This window comes from Aulostomus chinensis, chromosome 19, assembly GCF_037954235.1.
Source record: "Aulostomus chinensis isolate RoL2024-O1b breed Wild chromosome 19, RoL_Achi_v1.0, whole genome shotgun sequence".
In the NCBI taxonomy this organism is placed as follows: Eukaryota; Metazoa; Chordata; class Actinopteri; order Syngnathiformes; family Aulostomidae; genus Aulostomus; species Aulostomus chinensis.
The window spans coordinates 1,520,873-1,539,814 of NC_141338.1; the positions used below are offsets into that span (position 1 = coordinate 1,520,873).

The 18,942-nt window shown below is 49.4% G+C and overlaps 1 protein-coding gene across 1 annotated transcript; it reads left to right on the forward strand.

Moving 5' to 3' along the window:
• The first annotated feature begins 699 nt into the window (after nt 1–699).
• zfyve16 (zinc finger, FYVE domain containing 16) lies at nt 700–18,573 on the forward strand. Its single transcript, XM_086188169.1, has 18 exons — nt 700–1,012; nt 2,075–2,184; nt 2,457–4,450; nt 5,794–5,890; nt 9,089–9,265; nt 9,363–9,499; nt 10,384–10,600; nt 12,371–12,493; nt 12,582–12,737; nt 12,817–13,041; nt 13,682–13,764; nt 14,048–14,152; nt 14,263–14,413; nt 14,526–14,606; nt 14,685–14,847; nt 15,901–16,006; nt 16,136–16,312; nt 16,399–18,573. The coding sequence occupies exons 2-18, from the start codon at nt 2,115–2,117 to the stop codon at nt 16,555–16,557; spliced, it is 4,221 nt and encodes a 1,406-aa protein (XP_086044295.1). The 5' UTR covers nt 700–1,012; nt 2,075–2,114; the 3' UTR covers nt 16,558–18,573.
• The last annotated feature ends 369 nt before the right edge of the window (nt 18,574–18,942 follow it).

Below are 18,942 nucleotides of genomic sequence, written 5' to 3' on the forward strand. Positions count from 1 at the left end.
TTAGTGCTGCTGATATTAAACCCCTTCTTTCTTCATCATACCTGTCAATTAAAACAGGGCCGGTGTGCATGAAGCCTACATGGGCCCATAACTGCTCCAGGGGGGCCCCCACCTCAGCAGTCTCATTACTGCCATACGCAGTAGCTCAACTGCACCTGCTGGCAGTGCCTTCAAGTGCATCATGGAGATCACAATATATGACATGGTAAACCATGCAGATTAAATATCTTAAGAAATGTACAGATTTGACTCTGAAAGTGAAATCAGCTCCGTCTGTTGATATTATAAAGTGCAGTTGAATGTGTCTGCACTCTGAGTGTGAAAAGGTCAGTTGCTGATGGCTTAAATTGAATTGAAATAAATCAGCAGAGATACATTACTTCATAACAGCAGGTACATCCCATTAGAAAACTTCCATGTAAACTAAAAGGGCTCATCCTCTCTCATACTGCTGGTTTTACTCCTCTCAGATTAATGCAGCGGTCTGTCAGAGTAGATCTGCTGCTAATATTGAGATTACAGTGTGAAAACATCAGTTCTGTGGAGGTGAAACGCACTCATGCACCTAAAGATTGTAGCACAGATCTTTTTCTCTTCAAGAGGTCCCATATTTTGTCTGTTTGTTCCATTTTTTTTTTAGCTTTCTTTATGTATAATCTTAAATGTAAAGAGTGTATTTTTTTCCATCAGTGTCTTGTGAGTATATGTACTTTAATGCGTGTCTGCTGCTGCTGGATGCTTCAACTTCCCACGGGATCAAAAGTAGCTCCAAGTCTAAATGTGACGGCGGGCTGGCTGCTCCTGTGACCTCCCGGCTGTCTGTTCAAGATGGCCGCCTGAGTGCAGAATTTACACATCTCCAATAAAATTAACCGAGTGGCTAGCTTCCCGAACTCTGACGGCCCCGGCTCGCAATGGAACAACCCCGGCGACGACGTCTGTCCCCGTGTCGAGGCGGCGGTTGGGTTTTCTGCTGAGGACGGCGTCGGAGTTATGGAGTGAAAGAGTGCTGGTAAGGAATTCGGGAACAAACCAGGTGAACCATGGGTTAGGCTAGCTAGCTAGCCTCATTAGCTAGTCTGCTAACTTCAGCTACACCTGCTTACCTTTGTCACGGTCCCTCCAGGTGACTACGAACATGGTTGTAGCCGAGGCCGACCAGCTCTAAACGGCCAGAAGCTGCCAGCAGTGTATTTTAAACGTGTGTCATGGGGGTTAATTATGGTGAAATGTTGGACTTGCTAACGTTACCCGCTAATGGCAGCGGTTTGTTTTGCTGGTTAGCTCGCTGCCGAGACGCCTGTCAACCGTGTTGGCTACTTTGATAAAGGTTAACAACACAGCCCAGGAAGCCTCCGCGAGTGCTGGCGACCATCGTCAGGTGGAAGAACCCACAGCTCGGCTTGGTTCATGGGAGGACTTCCAACCTTTGCCCTCTCCTTTCATAGTTCATGTGATATTGATTTTGTGTGGTTTCAGCTTCCTGCATATTACAACGTAATCTTCTTTACATCCACGACAGTTCATATTGGTTTGTGTCTGTGTCTATGTGTGTGTGTGTGTGTGTGGGGGGGGGGTGTCACACTTCTGTCCATGTCCCATTCTGTCACCTGTGGTCAGGTGATAACGCTGCTCAGACATGATGTCAATCAAAGGGAAGGTGTTACGCTCTATTCCAGCTCTTTCTTTTTACTATGGGACATAATTTGATTGACTTTTGCATGATTCATTGTCAGTGAAATAAACCTGCGTTTATCTTTCACTGGCCCTCTTTGCAACCTTACATTTTAGATCAAGACACTCATAAAAAATTATATTTACCCTAAAATGATCTCTAGTCAGTTCTCATGCTGAAAGGTCAATATTTCCACGCAGAATTCTGGGCAGAAAACTGTCTTCTATCATCAGCAGGGGGCAAAGTACAATAAATACACGCCGTAGTTAAATATGCAGTAAAAGATTGAAGTTTAGCTTCTGAACTGTGGTTCTGAGTGACAGCTTACCTGCCTAAAGTGATTCAAAAGTTCACCTGCACTGCCGGTAGGTGGGCCTTAGATCTTGGTTCTGTTTGCAGGATTTCAGAGGGGACCGAGGGCTCTCTGCCGTAGCCCATCATGGACAGCTTCTTCAAGGCAGCTGTGTGTGATCTGGACAAACTCCTTGATGACTTTGAGCTCAGTACCGGTAAGATTATTAAAATCATGAAACCCCGCCTCCCAGCTCATTCACTGGCCAGGACTCAGCTGCCGGATACACAGATGAGCTGATGACATGGTGCAATAGTTTACTGGGAAATGAAGCTGTGAGAGTAACTGATTCCATCGTTGCGAAACCATTCCTCCAAATCTACCACGCTGCTCCTCTTAGAAATGTCAGAAGAATTATATCTCAAAATTCTTTTCATGGGGGTGGTATTTTCACGTGCGTGTAACTTGCTGTGTGCTCTTTGGTTACAGACGAACATGAATGCAAGTCAGTTTTCCTCAACTCGTCAGCGTACCCCTTCTCCACGCTGGGCTCCCAGTGTTTGTCCTCGGAGGCGTCCGCTGTCCCACCAAACCTTCCTGACCTCAGCTCTCTTCATTATGGTTCCGCCACCAGCTGTCCTGACAATTCCGCCAGTCAACACCGCTGTACTGAGGACAGAGAGGTCAAAGGTCAGCCTCTCACTGGCGTCGACCTTCTCTCCTCTGTGGATCGCAGGCCGGCTACAAACTCCGCCCCTGCTTGCCCCGATCGAGCTCTGAAGCCAGTCTGTGACCTCGTGAACGACACAAGCTCCGCCATCCTGGTCAGAGCCGGTAGCCACGATGCTTTCAGCGAGCTGGACGCGGTGGAGAAGCAAATGGAGGAGGAGGAGCTGCTGGTGGACTTTGACAGCCCTGTGGTGAATGTGCATCTTGACAAGCAAGGAAGCCAAAACCCCGACACTAAAGACTCAAGTGAAGAAGAAGCGTCTGCTGGGAAGGACAAACCGGTGTTTCTAGAGTCTCTGGAGCAGGTTGGCAGTTACTCTGGCTCGCTGAGCCTGCTGGACGTTATCCTCCCTGCAGCCATGGAGACTGGCTGTGAGTCCACAGATGTCTCACTTTCAAGGAGCGCTGAGGAGGAGGACGAGGAGGAGGCGACGTGTATGAACCAAGCAGACGAAGCTCCCTGTACACAAGAGGGCACCTTGCCTGCTAATCTCATTACAGAAATTCCCTCAAAGGACAAAGAGGACGAATCTCAAGAACACTTGGACAAAGGTGAGGGAGGGTCTTTAAAATCAGGGTCATCAGACTGCGAACCAGTGGGGCTGTCATGCCTGCCCATAGCTGTGTCCATGTGTGGAGCTCTGGTGAAGCCAAAACAAGCTACGGTGCAAGCTGATGATGCACCGGAGGGCACAGAGCCTGAGTCCCTGGCCGTTGCAGAGGACAGGGAGGACCAGTTTGGTTCAGAGGAACCTGTAAACTCTGGAGTATCAGCGTCTCTGCAACTTGCAGAGGGCCGGCAGTCACCAGAGGGGCAGCGTCTCTCTCTTGAACCTACTGCTGCCCCTCCTGCAGACCCCCCGTCCTCTGACCGCCCTGAACACAGCCCAGTTGATCCTCCTGAGTTTGGTTTTGAGTATTTGCCTGAGAGTGACCAGGCTGAGATGCTGGTCACAGATGAGGAGCTGGATGCGTTCCTGCAGGCTCACACAGAGGCTGAGCAGGGCGGAGGGGTCTCCTACTGCAGCGGCTCAGGGGACTGTAACCAGCCAGGGGGTCTCTCTGGTTTAAACGGGGCCTTGGAGGGCCGGCTTGCTGGGGAAGAGCTAAGGAGCTGTGGTCGGCCTAGACAGGAGGATCTAGAGGGCCTCGCCTCTCCAGAAAGTGACAGAGCAATGTGTGTGTCTGTAGAAGGACGTTTAAACTCAACGGCTCCCTCACAGGAGTCCAGCAGACCAGATTCAGAACTCTCCTCTGGGGGGAACCAGTCTTTAACTAGCAACTCTTTCCAGTCCCAGTATAGCTCTAGTTCCGAACAACCCTCCTATGGAGGTGCAAGACCTAAACAGCTTCACTGCCAAACTGCAAGACCTCCACCTTCAGGGGAAGAGGGGGAGGAGTCAGCTCAGGTGCCCACTGGTTCCCCAGGAGAGCCAAACACAGCAGAGGATGAGGAGATGTCACACACAAGCCCCAGTCTCACTGAAGAACATTCCAACATGAGTCCCGTATACACCACTCAGGAGCCTCCAGACTACAGTGTGGGGTATGATGAACTCTCGGAGCCCCCACCGTACCCTGGGGAGCCGCCCACAGACGGCGCCAGGCCAGTGGGCTGGAACAGAGAGGGAGCAGAGGAGCTGGGAACCAGGCAGCCGGCTTGGGTGCCCGACTCCGAAGCTCCAAACTGTATGAACTGTTACCAGAGGTTCACTTTCACCAAGCGGCGGCATCACTGTCGAGCCTGTGGGAAGGTGAGTTGCACGGTAGAATCCGTCCTACAGATGGAATGTTGGATCGTGTTGAACCCTTTGATTTGTCTCTGGCAAGTTATAAGTAGCAAGACCACTTAATAACTCCAAACTAAGATGTTTGAGATCCAGACAGACTTCTCTTGGCACTGTGACAGCGACTGATTATGACTGGAACTGGCATAGTTCCACACTTTCAATTAAATGTGACCCTTTAAATAAAGATGTGGCACCTGCCTTAGGTTTTTGTAGATCTCGAAGCAGTTCTTCTCCCAGAAAGTGTATTTTGCCTTCCAGGGACCCATAAGTAGTTGTTTTGATCTCACAAAGTTGTGTTTTTCCCTCCTGCATTACTCCTTGAGACTCCAGGATGCAGAAGGAGTCAGCCAGGTATATTTAGCTTGAAGCTAATGGAGACAGACAGCGAGCAACAACCACGTCTGAAGCCAAAGTGATTTACAGCTTTCATCTCAAGTGTTTCTTGGGTTAGCGATCATTCGGCTGGATAAGAAGCCCCGGATTATACCAGACATTTTGGGACAGTTTGGTGTTGTTAGCTCGTCGTCGTCATTCTTTGTGAGCTCAGTTCACCGACAAGAGAGTATTTGAAAGGTGGAATACACTTTTTGGTTGAAGTGTTTTAAATCGAGGGCCAAATGTGAGATGAATCTGGTTGACCCACCTGGGGGAGGATAGAAAAACATTTCATGTTGCCACCTGGTGGCGTTGTCACTCACCTGCCTCAGGATGCCGTGGGTTCTTCCTTGGCCTTGGCTCCGCCCCTCCACCTAGTTTGGTGAAAATTGCCCTCATGTTTTAGTGTACTCGTGACAGTTGAAAACCTCAGTTAACGTGACCTCCTTGGCGGAGGTAGTAATGTGGGACAGGACCTGCTTTCGTGTGTCTAAAAACGACTGTGTAAATATCAAATAAGCGACTACTAATTATGTAACTGCAGGAATCCTTCTTGAGACTGTTTTCCTCCTGGACCTGTGATGAACAAAAGTGAGGTCTGAGTGTGTCAGAAACAGATTAAGTCGCAGTAATAAATATAGAACAGAGGAAGCGCAGAGCATGAGTCAGCAGTTCTTTTTCCAGCTCCTGTTTAGATCCCTGAGCCCTGTGTCCTGAAGCTGGAATTAAGACCTTTAGGCCCAGTGATTAAAACGGCGTTAAGAAGGCTGTTTGGGATGTGTTATTGTTCACAGAGCGACCGGAGCGGCGTAGATGCCACCGCCTACTGTGAATTGCTCCGCTGCAGTTCTTCTTCGTCTGGATTTGTTGTTCATGGAAGCTTCTTTGTGGCTTGTTGTCTGGTCATTGGTGTCCTCTCTCTGCTCTGGCAGGTGTACTGTGCTGTGTGCTGCAACAGGAAGTGTAAGCTGAAATATCTGGAGAAAGAGGCTCGAGTGTGTGTCATCTGCTTTGATAGCTTACACAGAGGTAAGCCTGATTCTTCAGGGGGGGAAAAAAAGAAATCCCCCTTTCCATAATTCCTGTAACTGTATAAAAGTGTCAGTATCCTGAATGGAAAATATGCACCAGCAGCGTTGGGTCTCTGTCAGGAGTGCAGTCATTCGCCGTGATTCACATCACGAGAGCGTGAAGAATCTGGACTCTTTCCAGCAGCGTTTTATCAGTTAAAAGTGGTTGATCAGCCCCTGAAACTGTATAAAACTGTTCCCTTCTGATTGGTTGGTGCAAGTTCGAAATTATTTTCAGGGCTCCTGTCCATGTTGTTTTTAGAATGGTACGATCCATCTACGTAACAGCTGCGACTGTCAGGGTTGTAGTTGTCATCCCCATCATTCCCATTAAATCAAAATACAGTGGAACAGAATTATGTCTCAGACCCACAAGCAAGAGAAACGACCGATGCAGAAACCAAACGAACATTCAACGAACTAAAGACTCGCTAAGAGTACGGACAATTTACTAGAGAGAAGGAGAAGCACGATGCTATCACGTTCATGTGGTTATTGAATACTTCACCCATGAATGTGAGAGCATTTTTATGTCCTAAGAATGGTGGTCGCTAAGAAGTGACTGAAGGAGACTACAAATGTCATCAGGCTGAAAAGAGGAAGTGTCAAGCTCAGTCGTGGTGCCCTTGAAGTCATGTGACCCTGGTGTGGTTCCTTCATAGGCTAACGTTAGCTTAGCACTGCTAACATTTGCGCTTGGGCCTCGGGCATCATCAGAGGGGTTCATTAGTGAAGATGATCTTGGTGAACGAAACCATCCAAAATCACATGGAACAATCCCTTTGGCTGCTGATGGAGGAACCACGGAGATGACCACTTCCTGTTGGACTACAAATGTACTTCACCCCTGGCATGATAACTTCCTGTTGGACTACAAATGTACTTCACCCCTGGCGTGATAACTTCCTGTTGGACAACAAATGTACTTCACCCCTGGCGTGATAACTTCCTGTTGGACTATAAACACACCTCTTCCCTGCACCCCCACCCCCCCAAGTGTCCCCTAAAATCACATCTCTTGTGGGATGATGGTTTTCTACGCACCGCCCGCCGCTCCTCTGTGGTGATGAATATATTCATGAGGTTTTTTGTTCCGTCCTCCAAACCCATGAGTCATCTTTGATTCTCAGAATACACTGACCGCTCCAGTTTTCATTAAAACTTCAGAACCTCACAACAACGTTTTTCGTGGTGCGGTTTCTGAATATTTAAAGTGGGAAATGCAGATGTGCTGCAGATGTCCCTCTGAAAATTAAAGACTCATCTTTAATTAAAAGCACGCTGCTGTTTTACCGTTGATAAAATTCATCTTTGTTTCTTCTTGTGATGATGAAAGGCAGGGATGCACCTTTTAGTCAAGACGACTGCAGCGGGGACGCGGAGCGAGGCAGGCGGGTGGGGGGGTTGGAGAGGGGGAGAGTTATAGCAGGACACTAGCTTTCGTCCTTGATTGTGTGTGTGGCAGAGGGCCCGCCTAACGCAGCAGACATGTGATGCTCACGCACTCTGGCTAAATTAAGAAAAAGGAGGTGATCCACTCTGTGTGGCTGGCGGCTGCTGGAGCAGCGTGACGCGGTCCCTCTCTCCTCTCCGTCACCCCTCTTTCCCTCTTTCTGCTATCCGTCTCTCATAGTCGTTTGGCGAGCTGCATGCGAAGCTCTCCGCAAACATTAAAGCAAAGACTTGAGGAAATAAGCGAGCAAAGCTGTGATGGGAGTGGCTAAAGGCAAAGAAAGGCAAAGAATTAGTCGGAGTTTGAGCAGAGGGGAAGATGATGAGGAGGTAAGATGCTTCCCGCCTCTCAATAAGACTTTTGTTATGTTGTTGTTTGCTGTATTTATAGTCGAGTCATATGATGCAAAGGTCCGTGTTGACTTGGTGTTTAACAGAAATCTGAGTGGGTGGATAAAACGTGGTCACTCGTGCTTCCGCCTTGAATCGTTTGTGCTTGAACTAATCATGCTGGACGACTTTTTATGCCGTGTCATCCTTTATTTCCAGAACAAGGAGAAACAAATGCAAGGTGAAGCAGCTCTCCTGGTAGCAGGGTCTCTCTGGTAGCCAGGGTCTGGGTACTGGTCAGGCTTTTCCACTGGTCGTCGTCCTGCTGTGGCTCGTTTCATACCAGATCAATGAGGATCTATGACGCTTAATCAATACATGGAGAGAAGTGCTACATCAGCATATCTGGGAGTCATGATTAGCTTTCAGGAAGTAAACACTCATGTTGCTCTATTTCCTCTCCCGCAGCAGTGTGTGGTAGGCTTCTAAAGCAGCGCGCACACACACACACACACACACGAAGGGTTTCAGCCGTTGGATTAATTTTCTCCCACAGTTGGTGACTTTCGGCCATTCCTATACCGGCCCGGGCTGCCAAGGTGATGCTCTTGTGTATTTCCCATGTACCGCATCTGCCTGTAGACAGAATCCGTCCCTTGTTTGCCGCGTCACTAACGGTTCGTTATAAATGACCACCAACAGACTTCACCCAGACATGTCGGACCATTGGCCGATACCGGTGTTACCGCCATGTTGCTATCGCAGTGATGGGGCTGATCCTCCTACAGATTCAGAATCCCGTTCATAGTCTGGGCAGGACCATAACACACATCCTGGATCAATGCAGTCCAAATAAAAAGGCCCTGGAACGCATTTAGATTGAAAGCGTTTGTGTATTTTCTTAGTTCTTAATGATGAGAAGTGCTGTGTGTTTGGCTTCAGCTTTATGATGTAACCTTGAATATAAAACCAGCAACAAGAGCGGGAGTGATGACAATTGGGAGAGGAAGACCTCTGGTGTCAGAATCACAATCAGACTTGGATTGGAACTGCAGACTGCGCCTCTCCACTTTGTTGTTGGTTGGTTTTCTTGCGTTGCCTCACAATATGAAGTTCGACCTCAGTTCTATCGTATCAAGTATCCTCGTGGTAACCCGCCATGAGCGGTTCCCAGCCCTAAAACTATGTTTCCTAAGAAGAACTTATTCAGTTTTGGGGCTGATCAGCTTGACTTTGTGACAAATAGTTCTGTCTTTCTTCCTCATGGGAGGGCTGAGCTGGCGTGGCGGAGGTGGACGTGGCGTCCTCTCGTTGTCATTAGACGTGAAGTTTGTGCTAAAATTATTGCACCTTTGTGATGTGGTTCTCCTTGTAGCTCAGGCCTTGGAGCGGATGATGAGTCCTACGGGTCCCAGCCCAAACCCCAACATCCCATCTGAGTACTGCAGCACCATCCCTCCTCTGCAGCAGGCCCGTGCAGCCGGCACTCTCAACTCTCCTCCACCGACCGTCATGGTGCCCGTGTCCGTTCTCAAACACCCCAGCAACGACAGTATGACCGCTCGCCTGTAGCATTCAGAGTCTGTTGCTCGCTTGTTTCCTGAACTGTTCTTTTGGAAAGACTTCATTTTACCGCTGTTGTCTGCCAGCTTGTCCTCGGGAACAGAAGCGTGTGTGGTTCGCTGATGGCATCCTGCCCAACGGAGAGGTGGCGGACACAACCAAGCTGTCGGTGACCAGCCACCGGAGCTCCCAGGACTTCAGTGTCAGTCCAGACCAAACAACAGTAAGAAGCCATCAGATTGATTGTCTTGCACCAAGTGGCTGTTGCATGGCTAATCACGCCTCATCAAACCTTCCGTGAATGGGTGTATATTTTTTCAGTATTTATTTGATGAAGTTGCAGTATATATCGTGTATCGCAGTAAATCTGATGCCCTGGAAGAGATCGTCTGGAAAAGAAAAGATAAAAACCTTTTTTAATGGATAATTCTGGTTCATTTCTAAACCAGCGTTGTTTTTCCGCTAATGCTAGCACATCGATGTCATGCCACCCCCACTGCCAGCTTCAGTTTTACCTTCGCAAATATTGCAGTGAGTGTGTGTTCCTCTACACACCTGAGACAGCTTTCAGCTCGCCATTGTCCTGGTGTGACATCACATGGCTTTGCTCCGTCTGTACGTACCTCTGTCACCCAGATGTGCAGTGTCCCTCAAGCTGTCATCATCTGTGGTGTTTTAGTCGCCCAAATCTGGAAATGCACAGACACAAACCGCAGTTTGTCATTGTAACCGTTGAGGTGACGCTGAGCTACGCCGTGCCCGCCTCCCCCGAGTGTCACTCACATCGTCCCGCTGCAAATACTCACGCCTGGTGAGATTTCTGTCAGACTCGTCTGTCATCGTCAGGATCCTGTCGAACCTCGCAAATCAGCACTTTGTACTCGCCGCTCGCCAACTGTTTCGCTCTGCTGCCTTGTTGCAGTTGCTGATTTTTTTTTTTCCCCATTAATGACTTTGACCCAAAAAACGTAGTAAATTTTCAGTATCGTCCTTTTGAAATGGCTAAGTGGTGAAAGTAAACATGTTTAAAAAGTATTCATCACAGTAAGGATTTGATAACTAATCAAATATTTTTGTAATTATAATAATTCGCTCCTTCCATTTCAGCCTGGCCCAGCAGGGTCAGAGGTAGGAGTCGGCACCTCGCTGACCCCTGAGACCTCTGGGGCTGTAGAGGTGGTTCAACCCCTGGTGTCTGGACCCTGGCATTACAGCCTGCTGTCCAGAATCAGCTGTGCAGTCAGGAGGACTCCCAGCCTGCTGTCTGACAACGAGGACGAGCTTCCTCCTCTGCTCATCGCCACCGGGGAGGATGACACAGGAGGTGCGTTTGTGATTTGGAGTCTCTGTGACGTCGCGGCTCTTGTTCTGTTATTTTGTATAAATTCTTTGTAAAACATTGAATTTGGCCTCGTGGGTGTAATACTGATGCCTCTGTGTTAGTCCGGCACAGACAAACGACACCATCAGCAGATCGACTGCTTCTGTGTGGTGACTGTAAAAGCTCGGCTCAGCAAGTGGACTGGCCACCTATCAAGGGAAGAATTTGCTGCTGTGAACGATGGTTCAATCAAACGAGGCCACGTTTGTAGTAGAAATGAGGGGGAAAATGTCAGCATGGCAGCCGCCTGGCCCACTCACCTCCCCACACGGCCCTGTAGGACAGGAGCGTCTGTTGGAGAGGAAGTTGTTTACAGCCTGTATCTGCAACTTGAAAACCTTTTAGGCTCGATATGCAAAGATCCCCAGGATTCCAAGCATTGAGAGCAGCGAGCGGCAAAAAGTCCTGGAAATGGAGAGAACAACATAATGGACTTGTAATGAGGTCGGAGCCTCCTTTTCAAACCAGAGGACGACAAACGCAATGTTTTGGGTCCAAGCTGATAAATCTCCCGTTTCTCCGGGGACTGAAGTGCCCTTGAGCAGGACTTTGCACACCTCATTGCTCCTGATGAGCAGCGCAGCCTCCACCAGCACTGCAGCGAGTTCATCATAGAGGATTGTTGAGTGACAGGCGCCCAGCTGTTACTTGCAGTTTAATAGCACATGTAAAGTAAAAATAGTTAAAGGCTTGCTGGCGTCGCTACGTTTGCTACGTGGGTCCCAGTGGAGTTGTACAGCCCTGCTGCCAGCATCCTGAACATCAAACTGAATAACTGTGATGCCGTCCTACCTCACGTCCACATGCCTGTGCTCTGTCCTCTGGAGCCAGGAACGCCTCTGGGTATGGGTGTTGATGGGAAATGCAGTCTTCATCCTTTTGACCAGTGGGGGCACAAAGTCACCACAGTCCGGGAGCCCACGCTTGCTGCTTTAAAAGCCCTGTGAAATGAGAACTTCATTCCTGCCTCTTTGGGTTTTTATGCTTAAAAAAATCCCTATCATTATTTTGACACCAACATCTCTGTCTTCTGTCTGCTGGTAAAACGTTTTGACGAATCGTACAAACTTTGCATCCAGTGAGAAGCCTTCTCAGGCTGTTCATCCCCCCATCGGTCATGTGATTCACTGTACTGCCAAGAGATGTTTTCCTTGTATTTTATTTGTAGAATGGAGTGAGACCCGTTTCCCTCCGCCATGGGATTCCTTTGCTCTGATAACATTCACAGAGCTTTAGAAGAACCACGCTAGACGCAGTTTGCTCCGAAGCTTCAACTGGGATGAACGATTGGATCCACAATCAGAACTGAACCTTTTATTGTAAATGTGTTTGTCTACATTCATTAGCAGAGCGCTAACCTGTAGTAGCCAGATGAGCTGGACTAATTCTCCGGGGCGCCTGATCTTTCATGTTTAGTGCTACGTGCTAATGTGAACACAGAGGGATTCTGTCCACCAGAATCAGTGAGATATTCAGAAACAAGCAGCACTCAGATTCCCTTCCCTGGGTCTTCAATACAGAGGCAGCACAGTTGAATAATTCATCGTTTGTCCTGAAACATGTCAGAGATGCAGCCTGTTAGAAACAGAGCCCCTCCTTCATACACAGCTGACGCCGTCCGGCTCCATCCTCAGGTGCGTCAGCAGCTTGGGGACATCAGCAGTGCTCTGTATTCTTGGTGTTCGTAATTTTCTGTGCTGTGTCTGTTTCTAGACGTCCTGGTTGAGGAAAGCCCCGCCCCTTGTCAGATCCGGCACCTATTAGAGGAGGGGGGGCCACGCCCTCTGACGTTTGTCCTCAATGCCAACCTGCTGGTCAATGTCAAACTGGTTACATGTGGGTGAAATCTGATTAATCCTCATGCGTTCTATGGTTGTATTGGATCAAGATGGCGGGGGTCCTGACTTGTGTGTGTTTGGGTCAGACTCGGGGCGGCAGTGCTGGTGTTTCGGCTCTAACGGGCTGCAGGCTCTGGGGCAGAGGGAGCTGGTGTTTCTGGTGGAGTGTCTGCCAGAAGAGAAAACTCTGCCGAGGGACCTCTTCACATTCTGTCTCAACATTTACCAGGACGCCCAGCGAGGTAGTCGACACGTTCAGGCCACTTGTTGTTCTTTAGAGAGGAAACGCCGGGAGCACCAGGTCACTGTGGTCTGTTACAGGCAAGTTCTTGGAGGAGCTGGACAACGTGACGTTCACCAGCAGTTTCCTGGGCAGTAAGGATCACGCCGGGATGCTGTTCTTCTCTCCCACCTGTCAGCCTCTGGAGGGCCTTGCGCTCCCCCCTCAGCCCTTCCTGTGTGGCCTGCTGATCCAGAAACTGGAAGTGCCCTGGGCCAAAGTCTTTCCTCTCCGGCTGCTGCTGCGGCTCGGGGCTGAGTACAGCGGTAGGTAGCGTCCCGCCGTCCCCGCCGCAGCGAGCGAGGAGCTGAATAGATTAGAGCTGCAACACTGAGTTGATTGAATTAATCGTCATTTCAGAAGCAGAAGTGTGAAGTGTGGACAAGTTAAAGAGCTCCCAATCATGATGCTGTCACTCAGCAGACACGCTGTGATTAACGAGCATCACGAGACAAGTCAAAGACAGGGCCATGTCCAACAAAGTGCTGCATCTTTAATCAGAGCCTCTGACACACACACACACACACACACATGAAACAACTTGTTAAAATGGTGACAGCGTGAATTGGCTGCTGTACAACTTGTACCTCAGTAGTTGGCACCAGTACTGTGATATATCGCAGTATCAATACTTTGTTGAACCTCTGATAGAAACGTTGCTGTCGCCGGTACACGCGTGTTCTGACTGACTCGTTGTTCTCACAGAACAAATGTTTCGTCCATTTGGAGCCCGAAACGATCCATGGAGGAAGATGAGCCTCTGACTTCCTGTCTGTGTGCTTTACAATGTCAGAAATGATCCCACTGAAGCCTCTTAAAAGTTGAATTTGCAAATGGAGACCGATGAATGATATCCAGGTGTTCAGCTTTGGGAAGTGGTAACAGTTCTTTTCTTCCCTCCTTCAGTATATCCCACTCCACTGGTTAGTGTCCGTTTTCGGGACTCGGTGTATCGAGAGACTGGACACACGATCATGAATTTACTGGCGGTAAGAACACACGCTTCTTTTGAACAGAAGTCGATCCACAACACCTTGGAACCACTTGGTTGCGCTGGCTAAGAGCGCCCAGGTAGCGGCCTTTGTAGCTGCACTCCAGCCAAACAATAGCAGCGTGTCTGGGTTCCTACGCGGGTTTGGCAAAGGATTCATTTCACTTTTAGGAACCCTAAAGTTGGCGAGCAAAGCGTCTCATTAACAGTGCTGGCTAACGGTTGCTAATTTTCAAACGTCTGCCGTCATGGTTCAGTACCTGAGGACTGTTTCCCCACAGGACCTGAGGAACTACCAGTACAGCCTGTCAGGGGTGGAGGGTCTGAGGATCCACATGGAGATGGGCCACAGCTACATCGACATTCCCAAGTGTAGCTTCAACGAGGTGAGATTCCACATGCGTTGACTGTTGAGAAGCTGGAACGCAGGTGCGTCTCCTCACCTGCGCTGAAGGACGTAGTGACCGCTGCTGTTGGGTTCATCCATGTCTTACAGATGCAGAAGGTGGTCAATGCTTCCAACGAGCACGTCATCAGCATCGGGGCCAGTTTCAGCTCCGAGGCCGACTCGCACCTGGTGTGTTTCCAGAATGAGGATGGAAGCTACCAGACGCAAGCTAACAGCATGCCGGGGAAAACCCGCACAGGTGAGAGCTGCCGAGAAGCAGCAGATTAGCATCACAGTCACAGTTGTTGTTGTTACTCACTGTGTGTGTGTGTGTGTGTGTGTGTGTGTGTGTGTGTGTGTGTGTTTCTCAGTGACTGGGGCCAGCTTTGTGGTGTTTAATGGAGCGCTGAAAGCTTCTTCTGGTTTCATCGCCAAGTCCAGCATTGTAGAAGGTTCAAACACTGGAACTGACCTGTAAGCTACAGGATCAAATCCCCTGCTGTTGTCTGACTAGGGTTTGTTTGTGTCAGACGGGCTGATGGTGCAGATCCCGCCGGAGACCATGGAGGCGCTGCGGACCGCCCTGAGAGAGCAGACTGACTTCCACATCCCTTGTGGCCGAGCTGACGGAGGAGACGTGCGGGAGAATGTCAGCGTGCGCTGGGTGAACTGGAGCTCACCTGTAAACACTGGGTAATGTCGCTGCTGCACGCCGCACTGAGACTCCACATGACAATCCTGTTTACCCCTTCGTTTGGTTGAGAGCACGAGATGTCCAGTAGGTAGCTGCAATTGAAGATACAACGAAAGAAAAGATGCAGTTTGTTGATTGTTGATCCTCAAGACTTTTACATGTATTTTGACTCTGACTCCATAACAACTTCATTGAGCCGTACACTTCACTTCCCTCTCAGGTGATTTTTACGTTCAGTCTTTATGGAAAAGGACAAAAACGCCTCAAGATATTGTTGATAGTTTTGGTGCTGATTGTACAAAAAGCTTAATGACTACACGATCGCTGTTGATCGTCCGGTTCCCTCGTTTTCGGGTTCAGTTCTACATCAGATCCACCAGTAACACCAGACCGGTGGATGGTGGAGGTTCAGTTCTACATCAGATCCACCAGTAAACACCAGACTGGTGGATGGTGGAGGTTCAGTTCTACATCAGATCCACCAGTAAACAGCAGACCGGTGGATGGTGGAGGTTCAGTTCTACATCCGATCCACCAGTAAACACCAGACTGGTGGATGGTGGAGGTTCAGTTCTACATCCGATCCACCAGTAAACACCAGACCGGTGGATGGTGGAGGTTCAGTTCTACATCAGATCCACCAGTAACACCAGACCGGTGGATGGTGGAGGTTCAGGTCTACATCAGATCCACCAGTAACACCAGACCGGTGGATGGTGGAGGTTCAGTTCTACATCAGATCCACCAGTAACACCAGACCGGTGGATGGTGGAGGTTCAGTTCTACATCAGATCCACCAGTAAACACCAGACTGGTGGATGGTGGAGGTTCAGTTCTACATCAGATCCACCAGTAAACACCAGACTGGTGGATGGTGGAGGTTCAGTTCTACATCAGATCCACCAGTAACACCAGACCGGTGGATGGTGGAGGTTCAGTTCTACATCAGATCCACCAGTAACACCAGACTGGTGGATGGTGGAGTCTTAAAATCTTTTGCAGTTTGATGATTTTCTGCGTCTCAATCCTTTTTCATCGTTACTAACCTGCAGCAGGACGAGTGGCGTGGATGAGAGGCCTCTGGATGGCGTCTGCAGCGTGAGGATGCAGCAGGACGCTGAGTTTGAGTCGGACGGACGCGTCATCAGATGCACTGAGGTGAGGATCAAGTTCCACCCTTCATTCCCTCACTGGTTCCCAGTTCCCCTCCCTCGCATCCCAGTCAGCTCAAACACGGGTTGGTTTAGGATTGTGGCGTCCAGCAGTCTAACCTCCCCATCCCTCCAGGTCTTCTACCAGCTGAAGAGTCCTGACAGCAGCCTGGCGTCAGTGCTGCCGTCCTGCGCCGTGTTCCAGAAGGAGATAGCTTTGGCGGCCTGCAGCGCTCTGACTCGCCATCTGGCCGTTCTCACCTCCAGCGGCATCAACTTGCTGTCCCTTCGTGTCTCCACGCAGGCCGACATGGTAATGTGCTCCTGATGCTGTAGCCCCACCCACACGGTTGCACCTGCTGTTGTTTAGGGCTATCACCCGTCTCTGTGTGCCCTCAGGTGGAGTACCAGGCGGGGTCTGGAGGCAGACTCCTCCCACAGCGCTACATGAATGAGCTGGACAGCGCCTTGATCCCCGTCATCCATGGAGGTAGCGCCAGCGTCCCGCAGGCTGCCATGGACATGGAGTTTGTCTTCTACATCACACACACCATCTAAGGCCGACCGTGACACACTCCAAGTCAGGGGACTGAATCACTAAAGGGCGGTTGGGCTGCGACAGAGTAGCTGCCGGTTGTGGCGTGATGCTCTAACGCGGCAGCTGATGATGCAGCCAGGACGAGCGGACAATCAGACGGCGGCAGAAGGTTTCCACTCCGGCTGCAGGTGGAAGATGGTGGAGGGTCGAAGCTGAAGAGATGTTTGTGTGTTTCATGCTCACCAAAGCTGCTTTAATACAAAAAGCCAAACCGTAAACGAGGAAGACGACGACACGACCAAATACAAGCGTTCCCTCCGCTCTGCCTTCCAGGCTCCTGCTGGGAGCACCTCACTGAATGTTCCCTCAGACTCTCGATGACCACCTCTCGCCTGGACGTGGTGGCCACACTTCAACATGGCTGTAGTGAATGATGTGATGATGGAGCCTGACTGCAGTACTCAGGATGCCAGCGGTGAGGAAGATGAGTTGGTGCTACTGTTCAACCTCCACCCAGAAGCAGTCGGCCATTTTTAAAAGAAGTCTCATTTCCTGTGGAGGTTCTACGCCCTCGCTGGCTTTCAACCACAGCACACAGGAAGTCTGTGGAGCTCGCCAACATCAGCCGATTGAAGGATTTGATCAGGAGCGTATTTAATTCCTCAGATTGCTACGTGGCACCTCGTCCCATCATGCAACGTGCGAGCGTGAGAAGTTGTCCAGCGAGTGATGAGGACATGAGAATGTTTCGTTTTTAACTCTGCAAATGAGTCGTGTCTAATTTATTTATTCGTTACTAGCATAAGTTTTAATCCTCCATCAGACCCTGGATCAGTGAGTCTGACCACCACACTGAGCCCCTGATTCATGAAAGTAACACTGCACCCAAAAGGTGTATTTTACCTTGCAAGTACTCACTAGTCGCAGTCTTGAGCTCATGGAGATGTTCTTTCCTCCTCCATCACTTCTTAGTGACTCCAGGATGCAGGGAGAACCAGCCCCGTGTGTTTAGCTAGAAGCTAACGGAGACTGATGCTAACAGCAGCTAAACTCTCCCCTTATTCCAGACCTGTGATCAGTGATGACACTTGGACCGGTGAGCGGAACCAGCGAGAACACTTGTGGTTCTGCGCTACGGTGAGCTGACTCACTCTGGCTTGTCCGTGCTCGTTCACGGTGGAGGTGTTGGTTGTTGGCTCCTCCTGCAGTCAAGAGTCGCAAAGAAGTAACGCAGGTGGGAAAAACCACAGCAGTGAGTTCTCGCAAGGTGAAGCGAGACTTTAATGGATGCGGCTGCTAATCCAGCGTGCAGACGTGAGAGCGCGTTGTTCCTCTCAGTGAGAAGGTGAACCCTTATTGGTCAGAAACCTCGCGACGGTGGCGGCGACCTGCTCGGTGCAGGTGTTGGAGCGGTTTCTTCACCTTGATTGTACAGTAATAGTGGGTTTTTGACATCACCAGCTTCTTGTCTTTCACATCATTCAAGCTACAAGAGAACCGCCAGATTCCTGGTACCAGAACCGAGATCCAGCGGTTGATAAATTCCCCCTAAAAAAAAAGGAATCCAGCGTTCTGTACCTGTGCAGTACTTCCACGTTAGCGTGCACCGACGTCGGGTGGGCGGAGTCTCCGTCTCATCCCGGCGTCTCGGCCTGCTTTGTCCAGATGCAGGAGATGAGCTGTATGCATAGAGATTGTATCAAACGCGTGTTCTGTTTCGTTTTTAATATTGAAGAGTTATTTTTGGAATCATTGGTATAAAAGTTTTAACAAACGGAAACAAGAGCTCCTATTTTTGATAGGCTACATTAATTTTGCAGTTTGTGTAGCAGGATGTTTGAGCACCGAGAGGGTAAAACGCTGCCGTTTAATTCCAGAAATAAACAAATCTAATCTGTCATTTTGTCATGAGGTTGTAATTGTTAACCCCCAAACGCATCAAGTGCTTTAGTTTGAGATGAATGTGAGGATGAATGTGTCGAAGTCTGAAGACAAAATAAAACCATGTCAACCAGCCGACCTGCTGCTGTCCTCTTTTTAGGTCCCGGGAAGTTTCTGCTCTCAGGGTTTAACGCTGAGGAGCGTCGAGCGTCATCAGAGGCAGGACATTTAGAGTATTAATACTCCAACAAGTTAAAGTATTTAGTAACCAGTCAAGATTATTGTGTTTAATTATTGACAAGAACTAAACTTGACCAAGGCCAGTTCTTCATTTAAGCCACAGTCTAAACAAGGAGCAAACATTTACTTTGAAATTTTGTTCTTGAAAAACTTTTGGACCGAAGGAAGTCAAATCCAGGAGTTAAACACGTCCTCCTCACCTGAGGGGCGCAAGTTGGTGACACAGGAGGACAGAGGAGAAACCCGCGTCACGGTGGACGCTCCGTCCTCGGCCCGACCCATTG